Source organism: Nomia melanderi, chromosome 7 (assembly GCF_051020985.1).
Source record: "Nomia melanderi isolate GNS246 chromosome 7, iyNomMela1, whole genome shotgun sequence".
NCBI classification, from domain to species: Eukaryota; Metazoa; Arthropoda; class Insecta; order Hymenoptera; family Halictidae; genus Nomia; species Nomia melanderi.
In genome coordinates, this window is record NC_135005.1 from 12,993,950 (window position 1) to 13,013,345 (window position 19,396).

A 19,396-nucleotide genomic window follows, 5' to 3' on the forward strand; every position below is an offset into this window, starting at 1 on the left:
GTTGATGGACAGTACTCGTAGCATCTCGGCCGCGTGTCGCGATTCGATTAATTGTTCTTTGAAAATCAGCGAAATGGGAGACGCGCGTCCGCGACGGATTTTGATATCCAAGAAAGAGTATATTGCGAAGATCAACGATATTCACGACACCGTGAATTCTTTGGAAGAAAGCTTTATGGTATCTTGTAGTTTGGAAGCTGAACAATGGTTGAAGTACACGACTTTGAGAATGAAGAATAAGTTAGCCGCGGACGACCTAAAGAAAGCGAATAAACTTAACAAAAATATGTTGAGTACGTAAGATAACCCGTGGAATATGAACTTCGTCGCTGTGTCAACGTAATCTTGCAGACTTATTCAGACAGAGCGTGACGGATGTTCGGCTCGGGAACGAAATCGCGTTGCCGGAATTCGTGAGGAGGGAAGTGCAAAGGACTTGGCACCAGAAGTACGAACATGGAAATATTTAGAAAACTGCAACTAAATTACTCTAATAAAATATGCTTGAACTAAGTAAATAAACTTATCAGGTACGACGCTTTGTTAGTGCAAAATGAGCAACTGAAGGAAAAAGTCGCGACCACCAATCGTCTTCTTAAAGAAAAATGCGCGGAGGTACTTTGAGTGAGCTTTATTGAACAGTCAGATACTAAGTATACATTTTAGATCAATAACCTTCAGCAAAAGATGTTGACCCTCGGAGATAGACTTGTTGAGCGGAACGGAACCGTAGAAAATGTTTGCAGAAAGTATCTAAGGCTGAAGAAACGCAAGGACCAGCAAGAAATCTTGCTACGTGGTTCTATCGAGACACTGCAGGTGCAAATAAGATCAGTTACTGGTTCAAGGCTGCGCAACATTGTCCCTGCAATGATTACAACAAAAATATCTTAAGCTTATTAAAAGTTCAGATTAGTTGTTCATTCATTATACGAAATATTTCAACGACGATGCTTTATATACGAAATATTTTCATAAACGTTCATTCGATAGGACGCATTGAAAAAGGGAAACAACGTGTCTACTAAGAAAGGGATCAGTATGTCGCTGAAGCCAAGCAAGGAGGCGTTGCTGGCCCAAGAAACTCGACGCAGCGACCGTTTGGCGCACGAGAACTCCCTCCTGAGAATTCTCCTACAGGAAGCGAGGCGCGACAGCGGAACCAGCGGAAGTACCAGCACGGTTACCTTCGAGGGAACTCATTAATCGGCAACGAAAACTGCAAGCCTCGGTTGCGTTACAAAATACAAAGAAACTATCATCGCAGTCATCGTGCGCCAAGAAGAATCCGTAAAACTGCAGAGTTGCTCCTTTGCAGCGCGTTAAGGGGAATTCCGGGCGTCCGGTGTTCCGCCGATGTTTAAGGACATCGGAATTATGCAACTAAAGGTAATAACCGGATAAAAGTGTCACCGTAAATTGGATCAGCCTCGATCGATGCCCAGTGCTTCACTATAAAAACAGCGACGCTCCTAAAAGTCGTCTTACTTGGTGCTGAACAGCATCGAGTCCGTTCCGGAGCTCGATCTCGCCCGATCGACATGTAAATTAAGTACAATTTTAATAATTACACCCTAAGTGCCACGATAAAACGTCGTCGAACTTCCAATTCTAATACTCATTTCCTCTGCAGGTTTACGAGATTCAAGCATCCGAAGTGCATCGTGAAACTCAATCAGCAAACGTAGAATTACTGGGATCACTATGTCGAAGATATACCAACTGTTCCTGACGATATATTCGGTGCTCTTTACGCCATCGATCGCTCTACTGTTATCGTGCCTGTATCTCTATCGCTGTGCAATCGATATCATCCTGAGGATACAACTGAAAGGGAAGTACGTGGGTCTTCTCGACGGAGCGGACAGTATTTGGGCCATAGAGGAGCCCTCGGCTCTATCCGTGAGCAACGTCCTCTTGATTTTCGAGAAGGACGCTCGACACTCGAACACGAACTTCCTGGACAGCTTCAGGGAGCTGGTCAGGTCTCGCGTCCTCCCGTCGCTGCACGAGAAGCTTCTGTACAAAAGGAGGAAGAGGTTCGGCTACTATTATTGGGAGAGAAGCGAGGAGATCGATCTGAAGGAGCGAGTCAGGTGGCTGGAGTACGAGCGGACCAGCTGCGACGGCTCCTGCGACAACGTCTACAACGGCCATTTGAAGAGGGTCCTGTGGAACGCCTGCAACCAGCCGCTTCCCGAGGATCACGCGGCTTCCTGGGAGATCCTGGTCGGCAAATGCTGTCCGAGGTCCAGTCACCATTATCTCCGGAGGCTGGAGGAACGTTTGGCCAGCAGAATCAAGATCCCCGTCCTCTTCAGGGTCCACCATTCCCTGGGCGACGGCATGGCGCTGTTGAAGTTCTTCAAGGAAGTCATCGTTGACAAGGAACCGATGCAGGAGACGTCCGTGCACATCGAGCCCATGAGTTTCAGGATCAAAAGCGAGGAATTACGGAGGAACAACGGCTCGACCGCCGAAACCAATGCAGGAAGGATAAATGTAGTGAAACCGACTCTGATCGGGGATAGGAGTCTGCAATGCTCCCTGCAGAAGGACGTCATGTCCGCTTCCATGCCGTTCATTCACTTCGTGCTGCTCACGCAGACCTTGAAGCTGATGATCGCGCGATTCTCGCAGACGTTGAAGTTCCTGCGGACCGTCACTTTGGAGGAACTGAAGAGGGAGGTGAAGACGATTGCCAGGAACGAGGGAGAGAGGATGAAAGTCTTCTTTTCGGAACTGTGGAGGAAGATGAGGAGGTGGACGAGAGTAGCCAGGATCGTTATCGGGAGTCCTGCTTGCTTGGTTGGACAGGCTTTCCGTAGCATGGATAACAGGTCACTTTCCTTTTCATTGGTTCTTATGAATAGTGTTTTAGCTCTGTAAACAATTCAATTCTGTTGCAATAGAAATAGGGAAGACGTTTATCTAATTATTGCTTTCGTGTTAATCTTCGTAAGGTTGTTCCATACGTTTCTTGTAAACATTTCGTATTCTGGTCTCAGTGCGCTTCACGGAGCAGAATTGACTGGCGAGAAGTATATATCCTACTGGCTGGAGGACGATTTCAAGAACACCTGCGACCAGAGACTCTTCGCGAAGATACAGAACATCAAGAGCATCACTGGCGCCAGATTCGGTGACGTTCTACTGGCTGCTCTCTCCGTTAGCTTGCACAAATACTTCATTCGTGTATGTAATGCTTAAACTAATTACCTCCTGCTTGGTCTGCTAACCGTTAAACTAATTAGCTTCACTTTACCAGGCGAGCGAACCTGTCCCGAATTCGCTGAGCGTCGTTATACCGGCGAAGATAGAGGAATGGAGCGAAGACCGGCCTCTGCAGAACAACATTTCGGTCGGAATACTGCCGCTCTGCATTTCTCAGATAAGCGGCAAAGCGTCCGCGAATCCGATCGAGAATTCTCAGATCTTGGAGCGACTCGAGGACGTTAGGAAATCGCACGATCGGCTGAAAAAGAGTTCGGACTATATGGTGAACTTTCTGGTGATGAAGTACCTGTCGGCAATACTTCCCGAGAAGTTCATGCGGCCGGTCCTCAAAAGTCACAGCACTCTGGTGTTCAGCAACCTGGTTGGTCCTCGGGAAGTCAAGGTCTTGGGGCATTCGGTGAAGAATATCGCTTTCTGGATACCGAACAGGTGATTATCGGATCGACAGCGAACCAATCGCTGGGAAATCATTGCGGAAGCGTCGAAACAATGTAGGAATAAATTGTTTGCAGGAGTAACACGGGAATCGGATGTTCACTGCTAACTTATCGAGGCTACCTGCACCTGTCTTTGATCGCCGACAAGGCGCTGGTGCACAACGAGAAAGCTCTCACGCAGATTCTGGAGAGCACCGTGCACGAGATCGAGAACCTCTACGACAGACTGACGCTGTCCTTCTTCTCGAAGAAACTCCGCAGGAGTATGTCGACGCCCACGAAAAAAGGTACACAGCAAAGACACTGGAAACTATGAAGACACATTAGTAATTGTTCATTACGATTTCAGCGATCGGTGTGTTGTAAATTTGTGGAGAGCGAAGTCTTCACGACCGTGACTTTTTTATTGCGCGAGTGCACTGTGTCGTCTCTGTGTGAAAGATTTTCTATTGTAAGCGAAAGGGTTTTATAACGAACAAAAAAAAGAGAAACAGAAAAACATGGATAGTCATAAGATTATTTCACCATTAACGTCTTGTAAATAATCGCCCTGCTATCGTAATATCCTTTCAGGCTCGAAGATGTTTGAACTTACTTATATCTGCAATGTCAACACTTTCGTCGTCTAAAACTATATTTCTATCAACGTGTACATGTATCCTCTGCTAAATGTATAGGTGTCCTTAGAAAACGCTGCGCGAAGGAATCGGGTAATCGGTTTGTAAAGATTGTACAGTTGTAATATTAAAAAGAACCTGCGTACACGAGTTCTCCTTGTAGAAGGTAATACGCTTAGAAAATAAGGGAAGCACGGCTTCCGTGTCCATTATGCCTCTTATCTACAATTTCGAATAATGGGCCAAGAGGGAAGTGACAAGGGAACTGTAAAACATCAGCAAAGCGGGAAATTCGAGGATTATTTCCAATTGGAAGTTAATCGATCAACGGCTCGACTTCAGGAACACGTAGGGCCAGAAGACGATGTCGAAGAGGGTGTTGAAGAAAGAGAAATTCCGACGATTCGACATTTTCCGGCTGGCGTTCACCAGTGAATTCGATTTTCCTCGGGAAACCAGCGGACTTCTCGTTTTGATTTTACTCCGTTTCCTCTTCTTCCCTTTGTCGTTGCTCTTATCGAACGACGTTTCTTCCGAGCTCGTGTCGATGTACTCTCGGCGTCTCAGTGGCCTGTTGAAACATCAACGACGACATTAACCACAATCTTCAATTATTATTCGAGTAGATTTCTAGACGAACCATTTCTTTTCCTTGCATTCTTCCGGCGACAAACTCTTCGAATCGCTGTCGTCTTCCGGTCGACTCGTGGATGGTAGATCCTGATTCGTGCAGGTCTTGCAGGGACAATTCAATTTCAGATTCTGCAGAATCGATAGAACTCTGGGATCGTCGATTCCATCCGTGATAGCCGGAGATTCGTCGGTCGACGAGTTCAGTAAGCGATCGGCTGCTTCCGTCTCGGAATTCCTCTCGTCGTCCCAGACCACTCTGAATGAAATTTAATAATTGTCTTAACATTAAAGCTACCAAACGGATCAAGGTAATCCATTACTGATTTCTTCATTCTGCAATTATTAGGTAACTGATATTCTGAGAAGTTATTAAAGAAATTGATCTAGCATTACGCAAACTGAATTATAAATCAAAGTCTCGATAGATCACTCTCGAAGTTCCTACAGAGGAATTTCGGAAAGTCAATTTAACTGCTCGGTAGGTTTAGGGTTAATTATTATCTTCCTTCAATCCACTATTACACTTATACGATTTTTAAGAGCTAACTTCGTTTCTTTGTTGGTTTCTTTGAAACGAACATCTTGCTTAATTTCCTCTTGACTGGTTTCTTTTATCTTCTTTTCCGATATCTCAGTACTGTAAATATATATTATCAACCGGAGAGAACACGTAAGAAGTGAATTTTATTAGAACATTTTAACTAACTTCTGATCGCAACCGGGTGGACACTTCGAGTTAGTGCATTCCTTCAACTTCTTTCTGGGTGTAATTCTTTTGGCCTGTTGCACATCGATCGTTCAATTGTAATTAGAACCACAGACTCCTATTTTATCTAGCTTTACTTAATTCGAATACCGGATGTAACTCAGGAACCGTTTGAATCGGCAGCGCCACGATCTTCGCCCTAGGAATTCTGCTGCCTTTCGCTTGTGGAATCGGCGATTTCACAGAGTGTTCGGAATCGCCAGGTTTATCGTTTTCCTCCGACCTCTCGTCCTCCGCTTTATCCTCTTGATCATCGTTGCCTTTACCGATCACTTCGATCGTCGTGATCTTGTACGACAAGTTCTGAGCATCCGTAGTTTTCTGTAAATCAGCGAACCTTCGTGCCACGTCGAATACAGTGAATTACCGATTCATAGCGTCAGTGAATGTAGATAATTCTCCGAGAGTTTCGATAAACGATAGGAACCAACGAGAAGAAAGACAGCTCGAACCTTCAAGAAATCAGTGAAATTCTCCACGTCGACGACTCCGTTCACAGTGACATTCTCCTTCTCGTCTTTATCGTCGTCGGAAGTGCCGGACGCAACCGATTCCGTCGCACGATCCGCACTCCTGCTCGCCGACGATCGAGATCGTCCATTGCTCTTCGCTCGCTTCGTCCCGGGCGCCTGATATCTTTTCTGAAAATTCTCCCTTGACGTAAATCTGCTTTCGACACGTTCTCCTGCTTTCTCCTCTTTCCAAGCGACGCGCCACTAACCATCGGATAGCGACCGTTCTTCTTAAGATCGAGGAAATTCGGCACATCCGGTTGACTGACAGCTGCGTCGTAGTCGTACGTGATCGCCGACATCTTCTGCTCGCGATTCCTTCCACTGAAACGCGGCGTGGGCGATTTCTTCCCCGATGGCGCTTCGTGGATCCCCCGTTGCGACCTCGCGCTCATCGTTCTCTCGACATGGCGACGATTCCGGCTGCGGAAGCGTTGGAATCGGAATAAATATTCTACATCCATTCCTTTTTGACTGTTTATTATACTGACAGGATTCGAAGATTCTAAATCGTCTTTTGATTCGCTTGGCATTGACTGTAAATCTTTATACAAATCTTATGATCTTGAAGATCTTAACCCTTTGCACTGAAAGTTTCTCACTTGAAATGTTCAATACTTTCTAATTAGATGAAGACGAGATTTTCTTTTAACGTTTCACGCATTGATGCAGTACACGAATGTTAATGGTAAATATCAAGGTTTACAATTTTGCTGTATCAAATGGGAGTCGCCTCTCGAGTGCAACGGGTTGAAGATCTTAATTCAAATGGTCTCGATCAAACGGTCTCTTAAAGATCTTAATTCAAATGGTCTCGATCAAACGGTCTCTTAAAGATCTTAATTCAAATGGTCTCGATCAAACGGTCTCTTAAAGATCTTAATTCAAATATTTACGAGTATAATTAGAAAACTAGTATGATCATGAGAAATAGTTTTTCCTAACAAACGTAAGCGTTATACTTCAGACATTTTGTATATTCCCTCATGTGTGCATTCCGTGCAATTGTAATTGCAAATATTACATATCGTCCGGCTAATTGCTGCAATGACTATAATCAAGCACCTCCTTCACCTTTGCCGTATCCACCTTATTGTTCCCATTCAAATCTCAATCCACATTAACGGAACCGCGATTCGCGAGCGTACGTTTCAAATTAACGGTGCATTACCATTTCGTCGATAACAAATTTGAAATTCCCAGTCCCGTAATATATTCGTTTCATTAAATCGTCGGAGTTCGTGCATTATGATACGACAGAATTTATAATGTCCCGACCGACATCGCGAGATTGCCGTTTGCATAATCGAGGCGTACGAGGAAGCGATCGAGCCGCGAGTATCAGGCTCCAGACGTCCTTTCGCGTGCTTGCGTGGCTTCAGTTTGCTCCAGAGCTTCAGGACTCCGTTCGAGGACCCTCGATCCCTCGATCTCTCGATCGTCTTGAACGTCAGGCTCCGTTGATCGACAGAGGTTACGCGTTTCGCGGGTTTATCGGTCCATTTCTGCCCTGTCTTCCCTGTCTGGGGCGGCGGCTGCGCGGCGCGGCTCGGTTTCCGGCGGAAATGCGAGTGGAATCGGAAGTGTGCTTTCCTGGAGTTCGCCAGTATTCCCGGTTATCGGATCGCGGTCACATTTTATTGGCGAGGTCGCGCGCCGCGTAATTCCTTGTTGATCGTTCACCGTGCTCCGCGAACAAAAGGCGCTCTCGTTCGGATCCCAACGCCGCCTCGATCGCGGAGGTTCGCGAGAATTCAAAGCAACGGAGTTCCTCGATCTTGGTTTTATTGAATCATCAGTAAAATGAAGCGGCGTCTGGAACTGCCGTTTTACGTAACATGGAGTAGAGTAAGGAGTTCTGTTTCGTAGAATACAGAATTTCGGTTTATTCGTGTCGCTGTTATTGGAGTTGCGAGGACGCTTCTGCGAGGAGTGTATAATTATATTTGTGCAGTATCGACAATGGGAATCGTTAGAAATCACTGGAAATTTATTCTCGTAGTTCTCGCGAGGAATTATAAACCAGTCGATATTATTCCTCGGTAGCTCTAGCCTTGGACTCGATAAAACGTATTTTACAAATGTTTGGAGAGTTTCGCGTACTGCGAGTGCGCGAAGATCTGCGGTCTAGAAATAATTATTCAAGGACTCGATCGCATGTAAATTCGTTTGTGGATTTTTGTACGTGTTTATGCAAATTTCTATGCAGGCATTGATCGACGAAGACGGAGCTTTTTATCTTCTCGACCTGCAGATCATCGGTTCGTTTCACCTATGAAATTTCATTCGTAGACGGCGGATGTTTCCGCGCTCGCAGCGTCGTTTCGCTTGTAGAATCGAATAGAATAAAAATTTCAGTACACATGGAATATTACGTACACGTTATTATTGGCACAATCTATCAAAATATTCCCCTGTCACGGGAAACAAGACTATAGCTAGATCTTCTTTACAAATCGCTGTCTAAAAGTGGAAATCCTCGTAAATGACGGTCCATCCGTCAGTCCCGGTATAAGCTTAGAATTTCGAGACCGTTAACCGGTCTGCGTGTAAACATTTTAATAAACATTCCTTCCCGTTCAGTTTGATTCGTCCGTTTCGGCGGAACGGGAGTCTCGTCGGTTCTCGAGCTACTGAGGGTAGTTAATTCCATGGTGAGAGGAACGAATATTCACGTTGCCGAGTAATACTGTTCTACGGAATCATTGTCTCAGCATCGGCCTGTGTAGGAGAATACGGAGAACGAATCTCGAAATCTTCTCGTACGCCAGGAACATCAGCGCGGCCGTGAGAACCGTTTGGAGCAGCTTGGCTTCCATCCCCTTGTACATTCCCGCCATTCCTTGTTTCCTGTCGGACGATCATTCATAGAAGCGAATCGTTGGATTATTCGGTAACTCAATTACTTACTTCAGTATGTATAAAAGTATCCGTAACGTGCCGGCATCTGCTGGAAGATTCGGATACTTGTGACCTTGCTGAAAAATAAGTCTCCTATGCAATGTCAATTGGAAATGTCAAATTTCGAAATATTCAATTATAAATTCAAACGACTGTGAAAAAGAGCATGGTGCACAATTGGATCTCTCAATAGGAATTCTGCATGATAAGTCTGAACAGCCTGAAGTCGTTGATTTACCCTGAGTTTCGTCTGAACCAGTTGCAAAGGATAAGTCAATGCTGTGGCGACGGTTTTCGCTATGGCGCCTATGGCGAAGAACATCCAAGCAGGTGGCGGCGCGCCGTTCAACGATCTGGTGATCCGCCTCTTGATGCTTTCGTAAGTCATGAACTGGATGGCTGGGTTCATGACGAGCATCAAACTAGGCAAAGTTCCTGCCCAAAGGTTCGCCAAGCCCTCGTATCTCCATATGTGAAGGAGGCCGTCTGAAATACAAGATGGAAACTCAATTATAGAACAAACACAAACATATTAAATCACTCTGCAAACAACGTCTCAGTGATTTTAGCTTCCGATAAGCATCCAAGTACAAAGTTTCATTGGAAATACGAGTTTTACATATTCATTAGAGGCTACATTATGCAGTTAGACACTTTGTCATGCCTGAGTAGGTAGTAAAAACGGTTTAAACGATGCTCAGCGATTATTGACAAAACAGATGCTGTTAAACTGATTACATAAACACCTTCGTGGTAGGCTGTCTTACGTAAGCCGCAGTTTTTTTACCGTACAACGTGCTGTATTCGTTGTTGTTCCTTTCACCTTGGCCGACGCCTTTCATCTTCAGTCTCGTGTTCACCACCCACAAGGGTGTGGTCGTCAGAACATTGATTACACCTGGAACGATGAAAAAAAATAGAATATTCACGAAATTTCAGTTCCGAATGCGAGATACCATAAGAAAATTTACACTCGGATTACAGAAAATTCACGTTCGATAGGGTTAACCATTTGCACTCGACAGTATTTCTCATTAAAAATATTCATTACTTTCTGATTAAATATTGACGATACTCTTCGCAACTAACACGATTGATTATCTTCTAAATTAAGAGACAGAACTATTTTACTTCTTTAACCCTTAACCCTTTGCACTCGAGAGGTGACTCTCACCACCAGATTTCACACTGTAAAACTATAAAATTTGATATTTAATATTACACCTTATACAACGCATCAATTTGAGAAATATTGAAATAAAATAGCTCTGTTCTTCAATGTACGTTACGATTTCTTTGCGAGTTTCACAAAATGTCGTTTCTATCGTCGGAAAGTGTGAAAATATTTCTAGTGAAAAACTTCCGAGTGCAAAGGGTTAATATTGAATTGAAAATTCCATAAGTTCGCTGCGTCGAATCAGGCGGCGACTGTAAGGCGTCCCTCGAGCGCGAAGGGGTTATTATTCGCAAATGACTGTACCAGCAATAGATGCAACCAGCAGGTCGTTCCCGGCGGTTTGGTTTCCTCTAGCTCTGAATTTCTTCAATCCGTGGAATGTGTAGAAGTAAACAAAATTGCTGGCGCAGAGGCTCTGCAGAACCGGCACCATTCCTCTGTACAAGGTGCACCTGGGTAGGAAGATACACGATGAAAAAAAAGATCGGAGTTACACGAAAGGTAACCGCGAACGCACGGGTAATGATGCAATGGTAAAACGTTCGCGAAGAGACATCGAATGAGATTCGCCAATGCCGGCTCATCTGTGCAAACAATTTAATTCGAACGCGGTGTAATTATTGCCTCAGCAATTACCGTATCCCGGCTTATTCAATTTGCATTTATTATGAAAATCAACGTACGGTCCTTCCTTCATGACGAGTTCGCGTATCATCGCGAGCGTGTTCTTCGGTTCCCGGCCTTCCTCCACTATGGAAAAAGAAGAAGAGGCGATTAACAGAAGACAGAGAACTCTCGAAGCACGTTCCGACTCACTAAAGTACCCAAAATCTCTCTAATTAGTACCACTTTCGAATACATTTCCCAGTTCCTTTTTATTCGCCATTAGTTTATTGTTACTCGTTTCTTCGTGTCCTGCTTATATATTCATTAATTCCTTCTCCATTTCAAATGAACTCCAATTAATTATACCCATTATATATATATCATATATATCATTCCCAAAATACCCAGCATTATTTACTTCATTCTCCACTTCGAATCAACTAATTACACCGACTCTTTACATACGAATATCAATATTAATCTCTCTACTCGATCATCACTCCCAAGATACCGATTTCCAGAAATACGTCTTACATACGAACAATACAATCGGAAGCAAGTGTCACGTATAAAATTTCGTCGACTCAAAGTTCACGTTTGCACCGGCGACAAGTAGAAACTGCAAATCACGCGCGGACGACCGTATGACATTTAAATTCAACTACCTCGCGAACGAGGCAACGAACGAATTTGTTCTTTACTCCTCGTTTTAGGCGTTTTTTACGGGCGAAATTTAGCGTCCGCTTGTTGCGCGATTCGGATCGTTTTGTGTACACTTTGAAATTCTAATTACGCTGTATGACTCACTCTGCAGACGGCTTCGCACGGTGTCCAAAGGGAAGAAGGTCGCCATGGCGACGACGCTGCCCTGCAAAACATTAAGCGTAAAAGACTCACGCGATATTCGTGATTTATGCAAATTATGCTTACGGCTGCGCCGGATATCGCGTGCACCAGGGTCTCGTAGGTGAACAGGCTCCTGTTGTACCCATCGCCGCCCATTTTTCTCGAGTAACGCTTGATCCGGGAGCGTTCGCAGAATGTCCGGGATTGGAAGATCAATCGGCGATCATGCCGACGCGTGATCGATCAGCTACAAACACGTGTTTATCTGCAATCACCACGAATTTAACGGTTATCGGCGGCTTCACGGTGTAACGACGTGACAACGGATTAGACCTTTGACTCGGTATCGAGGGACGTAGCGAGAGTTTTAATTGGACCGCGCGTATTTGGCGTTCGCGTCATACTTCATTGATTCAAATTCGGCGGAAGTCTCTGTTGGTATACGCTTTGTTATCCGTAGTTCAGTGCGGTCGAAATGTTTACCGATAGAATTCTGTTTCGTTAGAAATAGTGGAGTTGTTATATTGTGCTGTTGTATATAGTAGAATAGTACTGAATGATAGTGGCAGTAATGCTAAATATAGCAGTAATATTGTTAATAGTAGCAATAATACTAAATTATTTGATTATTAAAGAATTTGAAGATTTCTATGGTTTAACAAACATAAATGTCATTGAGTTGTGTTAAGTTTAAATGATACATTATTGTTCTTAGCAGTTTGTATGGTTTATACTAAATCTAGATATAGAAAGAGCATGGAATGTTTTTTACTAGTGCATTATTAATAAATAGTTGTATCAAATGCACCTATGAAATTCAATCGTAAGGCAAGGGGTTAATAGTAATAATACTAAATATAGTGGACAAATATTAAATAATAGTTATTCTATGTATAGTAGAATAATAGAGACATTTGGGGAATAAATGAAGTACAGTAACGAAATCATTTAGAAGATAAATAGTTGAGTGTTTTTTTGAATGAACTTCAATGTTTGTGAATTGTACGATTTCGTTTGCATAGAAGGTATTTGAATAATTTATAATGTTACGCATCGTATAGATCAGGAAACATATATGATTTTTATACCCCAAATAAATCTCTCAATACCTTCAAAAAATTCCACTGCTACCGTAAGATGATCCCGACAGAGAAATCAATTCCAAAGTACTCCATTTTGGGAGTCGTAACAACAGTACGAATGACCCGGCACCCCGTGCGCGGATAAACAATCAGCCGACACCGGGCGTCGAGTTCTATCAACATTATCTAGATGACGGTGACACTATCGCTTGTAATTCGATTACTAAACTATAATCAAGTTACTTGAATCGATAACAACGTTGCACGCCGCACACATATTGCAATAATATGTTTACTTGACAGTTAACCTGCGATCGCACACATCGATCCTCGACATGATTCCAACGTGGAAAAAGTTCATTTGTCACTAACCAAGATACGATTACAAAAACACCGATATCGTCGATCAATTTACAAAACACAAGACGAACATTTCGAATCCAATTCAAACTCTCGTTTCACCGAATTCCATTAGTCACCGTTACAAGTACCATCGAGTCTTCTCGCATTTTACACCCTCGGCTCCCTCGGTGATAATTCTCAATTTTAATGAATTCTTTAATTAACCCTCTGCACTCGAGAGGTGACTCACCGCTTGGTTCCACACAGTAGAACTATAGAATCTAATATTCACGTTGAACTCCGTATAACGCCTGGACACGTGAAATATTGGAATAAAATATTCGTGCGTACCGTCTTCGCCTCGTCAGAAGCTGTTAAACATTTCTGGTAAGAAACCTCCGAGTGCAAAGGTTTAGCTTTAATTCCGAATCACTTGAGATTCCCCTGTAACGTTCACCAGCTTTCAAATATACTCACAATTTCAGTGTCCATTACTCTTTTATCGTGAATCAGCATTCAAACATGCACTCCATCATGTCTTTCTCATTCCCTTGATAATTTCCTATTAGTTCCAAAAGCAAGAAGACTTCCCAATATCCCTAACAAGTACGAGCCAACTAAAGAATTCTGTCCGCTCGTCGCCGATCAAGTACGATGAACACAATAGGCCTACATCAGACCGTGTCTCCAGGTACAGAGAATCGCGTGCACAGTGGAACAGGTCCCACGTCCGACGATTATCAAGAACCGATTCGCGGGACGTCCGGAGATAACCGAGATAGCGGTATCGCTGTCCCGTGCGGCGAGCCGTGTACGCGACCGCTTCGTCGAGGTGCGACCGTATCGCGTGCTGACTCGACGAGTGACGCGCTAACACTGCCGAGGAAAAATTCCGTAATTTCATCAGTCTGGGGGGAGACAGAGAGAGAGAGAGGGAAGGAGCGACAGAGAGGAAGAGAAAGGTAGCAGAGAACCACGTGCCGATCGTCGCCTAACGCTGTTACGCGAGAACGAGCGGCCTTCGCGAGTCGCGGGCGCTGCCGATCCGATTCAGCGCGTCGCTCCTAGGCACTCGCGAACAGTACGAGAAAACGTCGAAGATTCCGTTGGAATAATGAAGACACAAAGTTCCTCTGTTTCATAGAGAAGAGGATAGAGGAACGTGCAGGCTCTATTCTGTCAGAAGAACCGCAGATGTGACACTTTCCCGCTAGCAGCTCGCGTGCGTGCCTTAGGCAGCTCTCACGCGACCACATGGCGATGCCAACAGTACAATGGACACCGGAATTACGTGTAAACAGGACAATGGAAGCGTTCAGACGACGATATTGCGCGATACGGTAACTCGATAGTCAGTTTGGGTGTATCGTGGTAGATGGACGTTAAAATCGGTCGAGCGGTGCGGGTGTTCCAAGCGATACGAGGGATGGATTGATTGCAGTTTTATCGGGATTCGGAGCTGCGATTGGTGACTGATACTGACAGGAGTTGCGTCTGTTAGCAGCTTTGGAGGGGTTGGGTTCTATTTTAATATACGAACGTTGCGTAATTATTACGAAGATGGCTCTGAATTGTAAAATCATCGCTGAGTTTTAAAATGAACGACGTACAGGCTGCTTTAACTAGGTCTAATGCTAGAAGTTTGATTCACGGCTTCACTGCTGGTCGCAGAGGCGACTGTGTATTCTCGTGTCGAGACGACAAACAAAACACTAGATCAAATTGTGCCGTTCACGTGAGAGCGACGTATATATGGCATACTTGTATCGCGAGACGCGTATCGTCGTACGGAAGCGGCCTTACCGCGCACAAATGGCCCATTCAGAATGCGGGCTCCGACGGACAACGCGGCGGCGATGGTTGGACTGCTCGGGCTGGCCGGCTAAGCGGAACGCGAAGATTTCCCTCGTATCATCGTGCTCCATCCGTGGCACGATAAAATTACTTCGGCCATGACGGCGCGGCACGTCGATCAACACGCTTGCGCCGTCCTCCTCGCGCTTGCGGCCCGTGCCGTGATTCAAGAGGTCGATGCCGGCGTTCGGCTGTGTGCACATGCGTGCCTCTGGGGCTCGCTTTTTGATTTGAATCGGGATAAATGGGATGCGAATCCCGCTGATGATCACTGAAGTTCCGTTGAGGCGAGTTCGATGGATTTTCAGGATTGACGAGTTAATGGGAGGTGTGAGGATCGTCGGTGGGGTTTCGGGGTTGCGAAGATTGCGAGGAGTTCTGAGATCATAAAGATTTAAAGAGCTTGGGGATCGTGAAGGTTGCAAAGATTTTGGAGATCATAAAGGTTGCATAGATTGCACAGATCGTAAAGACTGAAAAAATTGCATGGACAATGAAGAGTGAAAAAATCGGGTAGATCATAAAGATTGAAAAGATCGCATAGATCATAAAGACTGAAAAAATTGCATGGATAATGAAGACTGGAAAAATTGCATGGATAATGAAGACTGGAAAAATTGCATGGATCATAAAGAGCGAAAGAATTGGATAGATCATGAAGATTGGAAAGATAGATCACAGAGACTGCGAAGATTGTATAGATCATAAAGATTGCGAAGATCACAGAGATGTCAAGCATCAACAGAACCGTGAAGCATAAAATATCATTAACTTCTGCGAAGTTCATCAAATCCGTAAGATTATAAGACAAGAATTAAGAGTCACAGGAACACGATTACCCGCGTGTTGTCGTTCCAATAATATCTTCACCAGCTCATTATCATTCTGCAACTCACGGCAATAAAACGTTAACGACACGCGTAAATTGTACTCTTCTTAAAAATATCGCCGCGTGTGTCACTACCGGACGCCCGACTCTCGATTCCGAGATAAGGCTCGAATTCCCCGCTCTCCTTTTAAAAGTCATACACTTACCGTAACAGGATCGACGTTGCTTTAACAGCGGAACTATAAAACGTATATTGCATCTCGAGTAGCGTGAAGTGGGACGACGATAAATCAACCGGAAAGAAATAGGGGAATCCGAACCGGGAAGCTGCGAGAAAGAAAAATAAGCAGGGAAGCGTCTGGCGCTCCCCGCGAATAAAATCCCGTCATTACGAATGCGCCGGAGTTTACATGAAATCTGCGCGTTGTCCCGTAACTGTCGCGGAACAGGGATAATTCAACCGATCCCGCGACGCGTTATCCGCGCGCCGAGAGGCTGGGAATTTCAGACGGGCCTCCCACGGCGAAATTTCGCAGCTCGTTCGTGGTTATCGTTGCCGTGCTTCCGAGATATCTTCTATCTATTCCTCCGCGGGGAATTCACGTGACGTGGTTCGTTAGACCAGTGCACTGGCCTCGAATTTCACCCGTTAAAATAAAAACCACCCTGCTTCGCGATCCAGATGCAACGGCTCCCTTGAGCGCACGCTCCTCTTAGCCAATAAACATGATTTTCAATGTGCTGTTCCCTCCTCTGCTTCCCTTTAACTGGAAACATATTCTTCACACTTTACGGCATCAATGTTTACTTACTGCGTTATTCTTTCCACATAATACGGTGGATTGGAATATTTCCTAACGAACATTCCTGTTTTAATTTCTGCCGCTCGCTTTCTCCTCCCTTCCAATCGCCGCACGCGTTTCCCCGTCATCTGCGTCCTCCGCAATTTCCTTGGCACCCTCTATAATTTCCTACCGCCTTCGCGCCCCCCCATACTTACCGAACGCATTGCTGGCTAGATTACGAATATTAGGTATAAACTATGGGTCGAGGTACCTCGAGGTCATCGACGGTGTGTCGCAAACACGCGCGGCGCGATGTAATTCCCAAGCCCTCGGAAACGCGCAAAACATCCGGGGTTTTTCGGCGTCGAGCAATTATCAGAGCGATTCGCGGCTCGCGTATGATCAAATTACTCGGACTGGTATCGAGTAACCATCAATGCTCGCGGGGCGAACGGAAAAATGAAAAAGCTTCGGTGTCCCGGATGTTTCCGGTGGACGGGCAATGAATTCCGGGACGCCGGTAAAATACGGCGGACGGTTAAAAAGGAGCGCGGCGGCGTTGCTCTCGAACGGCGTCGCCGGCCGTTTAATTAAAACCGTGGCGAGGGGATCGGCATTAATTACGCGTGATCTCGGACACGGAAAAACTGTTGTAGCGCCGATATTACGGCGGATCGATGAAGGTGACACTCGCATGATGCACGGCGAGCTTTGCGGCGCCTCGTCCGAAATTCCCCGCGTTCTTCGCGGAGTTTAATTAAACATTCCGCGCGCCTGGAATTTTGTGGTCACCGGCGTGCCGGGCCGCTTCTAATGAGGTCTGTGCCTCGATACTTGAGCCGTCGACGCGACGACCTCCGGCCAACAACCCTGTCACGTTCTCCGCCCGGTTCCTTCTTTGTCCCTGGACACCGGAATTCCCTGCATAACATTATTCTACCTTCTTAGAATTTCCCTGATAACGCTCCCCGGCGTTCCGCATTGTCGCAGAGGCAACTGAGTCCGCCCCGTAATTTCTGGAAAAATGACGCCGCGGAAGGGGGAGTTCGAAAGAATGGAAAGGCGGACGAAGATTGCCGGATCCCGCTACGTCTCGCTGGGAATTCTCCGTTGAACGCCGCCGCGCTTTTTGTCTCGCGGAAGATTAACGCTAGCACTACCGAACAGTCGGGACTTTTCTCAATTTTTCTATGGAAGCTCGGCGGGCGTGTCCATTTGGATTCCCGGCGACTTCTCATTCAGTTCGCGTACTCCTAAATCAATTTCTTCGGGAATTTCTTAGAGGAGCGTCTTTTCTTTGTTTAACGCGTCGACTGCCACGAGAATTTCGAGCGTTTTGTTATGGTAAGATTAATTCCTTGATAATAGAAGAAAATAGTATTAATTATCAATGTTTTAGTATTACAGTACACACGTTACACTGTTATCTAGCTTCTCTGTTACTAAGTATTTTGATTCAATGTCAATTTTCTGTAATTGTTTTCGAGCAATTTGGAAGCTCTGGTCACCGGTGACCATGGCAGTCGTGTTAATCATTGTAGAATTCCAAAATGAGCCATTTTGATGTCTAAACTAAACTATGTATTATATATATAATTATATATAATTTGTTGATGTAGACTCGTGACGAACGTTTCTTCGAGTTATCGATTGCTAATCTTCGTGGCGAACGTAAGTGGATGCGAGATATAGAATTTTCTTTTTATAGTGTCGATCTACTTGATGATCTAAAACGTAAATCCACTTTATCGTGCGGTTAACGATTAAGTGAATTTAATCAGCGTGGTTACCGTGGAAATTATAGGTCAAGGGGTGAAAAATAAGGGTATCTTCTCGAAGGGATCTAGCACGGTGTAGAGGAGACAAGGACGTCTTTTGGTAATGGTACCGTTCGACCGCACAGCACTGACCCGTATCCGAGGCTCTTGTCACCAGGAAACGTAAAACTGCGCAGCAATTACTTTTCTCTTTCCTTATCGTTTACTTTTACTGCGTTACGCTCGTTACAGTTTCAGGTGCGGCAGTTTCCGTTGAAATTGTTCGCAGTTTCGACCGCTCCTTCGTGCGATCCTCCTCGCCATATTTGTGCCGGCGCACAGTGGAGTATTCGCTTGATCTTTCGCCGGCAGAAAGTCTATTTTAACGATTTCATCTAAACCGACAAACTTTTGCCGTTTTAGATAGCTGAATACGCGAGGAACAATGTCCTATAAATTCGTTTATCCTCGGAGGACTCGAAAAGTGCTGATCCATCCTGAAAGTTACCTTTAACACTAGCACTACCAGAGGTCAAACCGACCCATGATTTCTTCCTGTTACAATTATGAACAAGATAATAAACAATTCTCCGCGAAATTACTACAGGAATTGGTTTACCAATCGGCAGATTGAATTGTGAATAGAAATGTCAATCACTGTTGAAGTTTCTATAGGAAAATTTCAGAAAGTCAGTTTGTACGGTAGTTCTGCTGTTAATTTTGCGCGATGTTTCGGTGGAATCGTTAAAAAGAACGATACAATCGTTTGAATTCGTAATGAGGATCATGACTCCGTAACGAGGGGAAAGTATATTAGCGCGTGTTGCCTCTAATGGAGTTCGGAGACGTCGTAATTCGTCGTGTAGACTATCTTCTCCGGAAATAGTGAACGGCGCTGATTAAGGTTCGTTTAAACCACACTGAAGTGTCGCGAGGAACGAAACTGCAGCGAACGAACGACGTTTCGAGATGATCTATATCCCTTTTCGAGAAATTTCGAACAGCCTTCACTCTT

At 44.9% G+C, this 19,396-nt stretch overlaps 4 protein-coding genes across 7 annotated transcripts; 2 read left to right on the top strand and 2 right to left on the bottom strand.

Moving 5' to 3' along the window:
* Window position 1: 1 nt before the first annotated feature.
* Window positions 2-1,246, top strand: LOC116430497 (uncharacterized). Its single transcript, XM_031984735.2, has 5 exons — window positions 2-293; window positions 352-448; window positions 531-615; window positions 667-819; window positions 994-1,246. The coding sequence occupies exons 1-5, from the start codon at window positions 5-7 to the stop codon at window positions 1,204-1,206; spliced, it is 837 nt and encodes a 278-aa protein (XP_031840595.2). The 5' UTR covers window positions 2-4; the 3' UTR covers window positions 1,207-1,246.
* Window positions 1,247-1,704: 458 nt separating this feature from the next.
* LOC116430483 (uncharacterized) lies at window positions 1,705-4,436 on the top strand. 2 transcript variants are annotated; one of them, XM_031984698.2, is made up of 5 exons: window positions 1,705-2,840; window positions 3,009-3,195; window positions 3,269-3,666; window positions 3,750-3,961; window positions 4,024-4,436. In XM_031984698.2, the coding sequence occupies exons 1-5, from the start codon at window positions 1,705-1,707 to the stop codon at window positions 4,038-4,040; spliced, it is 1,950 nt and encodes a 649-aa protein (XP_031840558.2). In that variant the 3' UTR covers window positions 4,041-4,436. The 2 variants fall into 2 exon arrangements, with proteins under 2 accessions (XP_031840558.2, XP_031840556.2); XM_031984696.2 differs by having other exon boundaries at window positions 3,750-4,436.
* A 229-nt stretch (window positions 4,437-4,665) lies between these two features.
* Window positions 4,666-8,414, bottom strand: LOC116430484 (uncharacterized). The gene is given in 5 exon segments (XM_076368888.1): window positions 4,666-4,862; window positions 4,932-5,180; window positions 5,781-6,011; window positions 6,143-6,373; window positions 6,376-8,414. Coding segments are annotated over 5 exon segments (1,128 nt in total). The 5' UTR covers window positions 6,736-8,414; the 3' UTR covers window positions 4,666-4,805.
* Window positions 8,415-8,568: 154 nt separating this feature from the next.
* Window positions 8,569-15,139, bottom strand: PMP34 (Peroxisomal Membrane Protein 34). Of its 3 annotated transcripts, XM_031984700.2 has the most exons (10): window positions 14,960-15,137; window positions 13,634-14,032; window positions 11,817-11,997; window positions 11,694-11,754; window positions 10,964-11,030; window positions 10,584-10,732; window positions 9,891-10,001; window positions 9,342-9,589; window positions 9,113-9,180; window positions 8,569-9,052 (listed from the first exon to the last, which is right to left on the bottom strand). In XM_031984700.2, the coding sequence occupies exons 3-10, from the start codon at window positions 11,886-11,888 to the stop codon at window positions 8,905-8,907; spliced, it is 924 nt and encodes a 307-aa protein (XP_031840560.1). In that variant the 5' UTR covers window positions 11,889-11,997; window positions 13,634-14,032; window positions 14,960-15,137; the 3' UTR covers window positions 8,569-8,904. The 3 variants fall into 3 exon arrangements, with proteins under 3 accessions (XP_031840560.1, XP_031840561.1, XP_031840562.1); XM_031984701.2 differs by lacking the exon at window positions 13,634-14,032 and having other exon boundaries at window positions 14,960-15,139; XM_031984702.2 differs by lacking the exons at window positions 13,634-14,032; window positions 14,960-15,137 and adding an exon at window positions 12,842-13,001.
* Window positions 15,140-19,396: the final 4,257 nt, after the last annotated feature.

What these genes read in the sequence shown, in the direction of transcription:
- LOC116430497 (XM_031984735.2), top strand. Translation starts at nt 5, where the DNA reads ATGGACAGTACTCGTAGCATCTCGGCCGCGTGTCGCGATTCGATTAAT. An exon ending in CAAAGGACTTGGCACCAGAA is followed by an intron (nt 449 to 530) that starts GTACGAACATGG and finishes TAAACTTATCAG; the next exon opens with GTACGACGCTTTGTTAGTGC. An exon ending in TTAAAGAAAAATGCGCGGAG is followed by an intron (nt 616 to 666) that starts GTACTTTGAGTG and finishes TATACATTTTAG; the next exon opens with ATCAATAACCTTCAGCAAAA.
- PMP34 (XM_031984701.2), bottom strand. Translation starts at nt 11,888, where the DNA reads ATGGGCGGCGATGGGTACAACAGGAGCCTGTTCACCTACGAGACCCTG. An exon ending in CTCGTCATGAAGGAAGGACC is followed by an intron (nt 10,733 to 10,963) that starts GTACGTTGATTT and finishes CTTCCTACCCAG; the next exon opens with GTGCACCTTGTACAGAGGAA. An exon ending in TGGTTCAGACGAAACTCAGG is followed by an intron (nt 9,181 to 9,341) that starts GTAAATCAACGA and finishes CTTATTTTTCAG; the next exon opens with CAAGGTCACAAGTATCCGAA.
- LOC116430483 (XM_031984696.2), top strand. Translation starts at nt 1,705, where the DNA reads ATGTCGAAGATATACCAACTGTTCCTGACGATATATTCGGTGCTCTTT. An exon ending in TTCCGTAGCATGGATAACAG is followed by an intron (nt 2,841 to 3,008) that starts GTCACTTTCCTT and finishes TTCTGGTCTCAG; the next exon opens with TGCGCTTCACGGAGCAGAAT. An exon ending in GCTTTCTGGATACCGAACAG is followed by an intron (nt 3,667 to 3,749) that starts GTGATTATCGGA and finishes AATTGTTTGCAG; the next exon opens with GAGTAACACGGGAATCGGAT.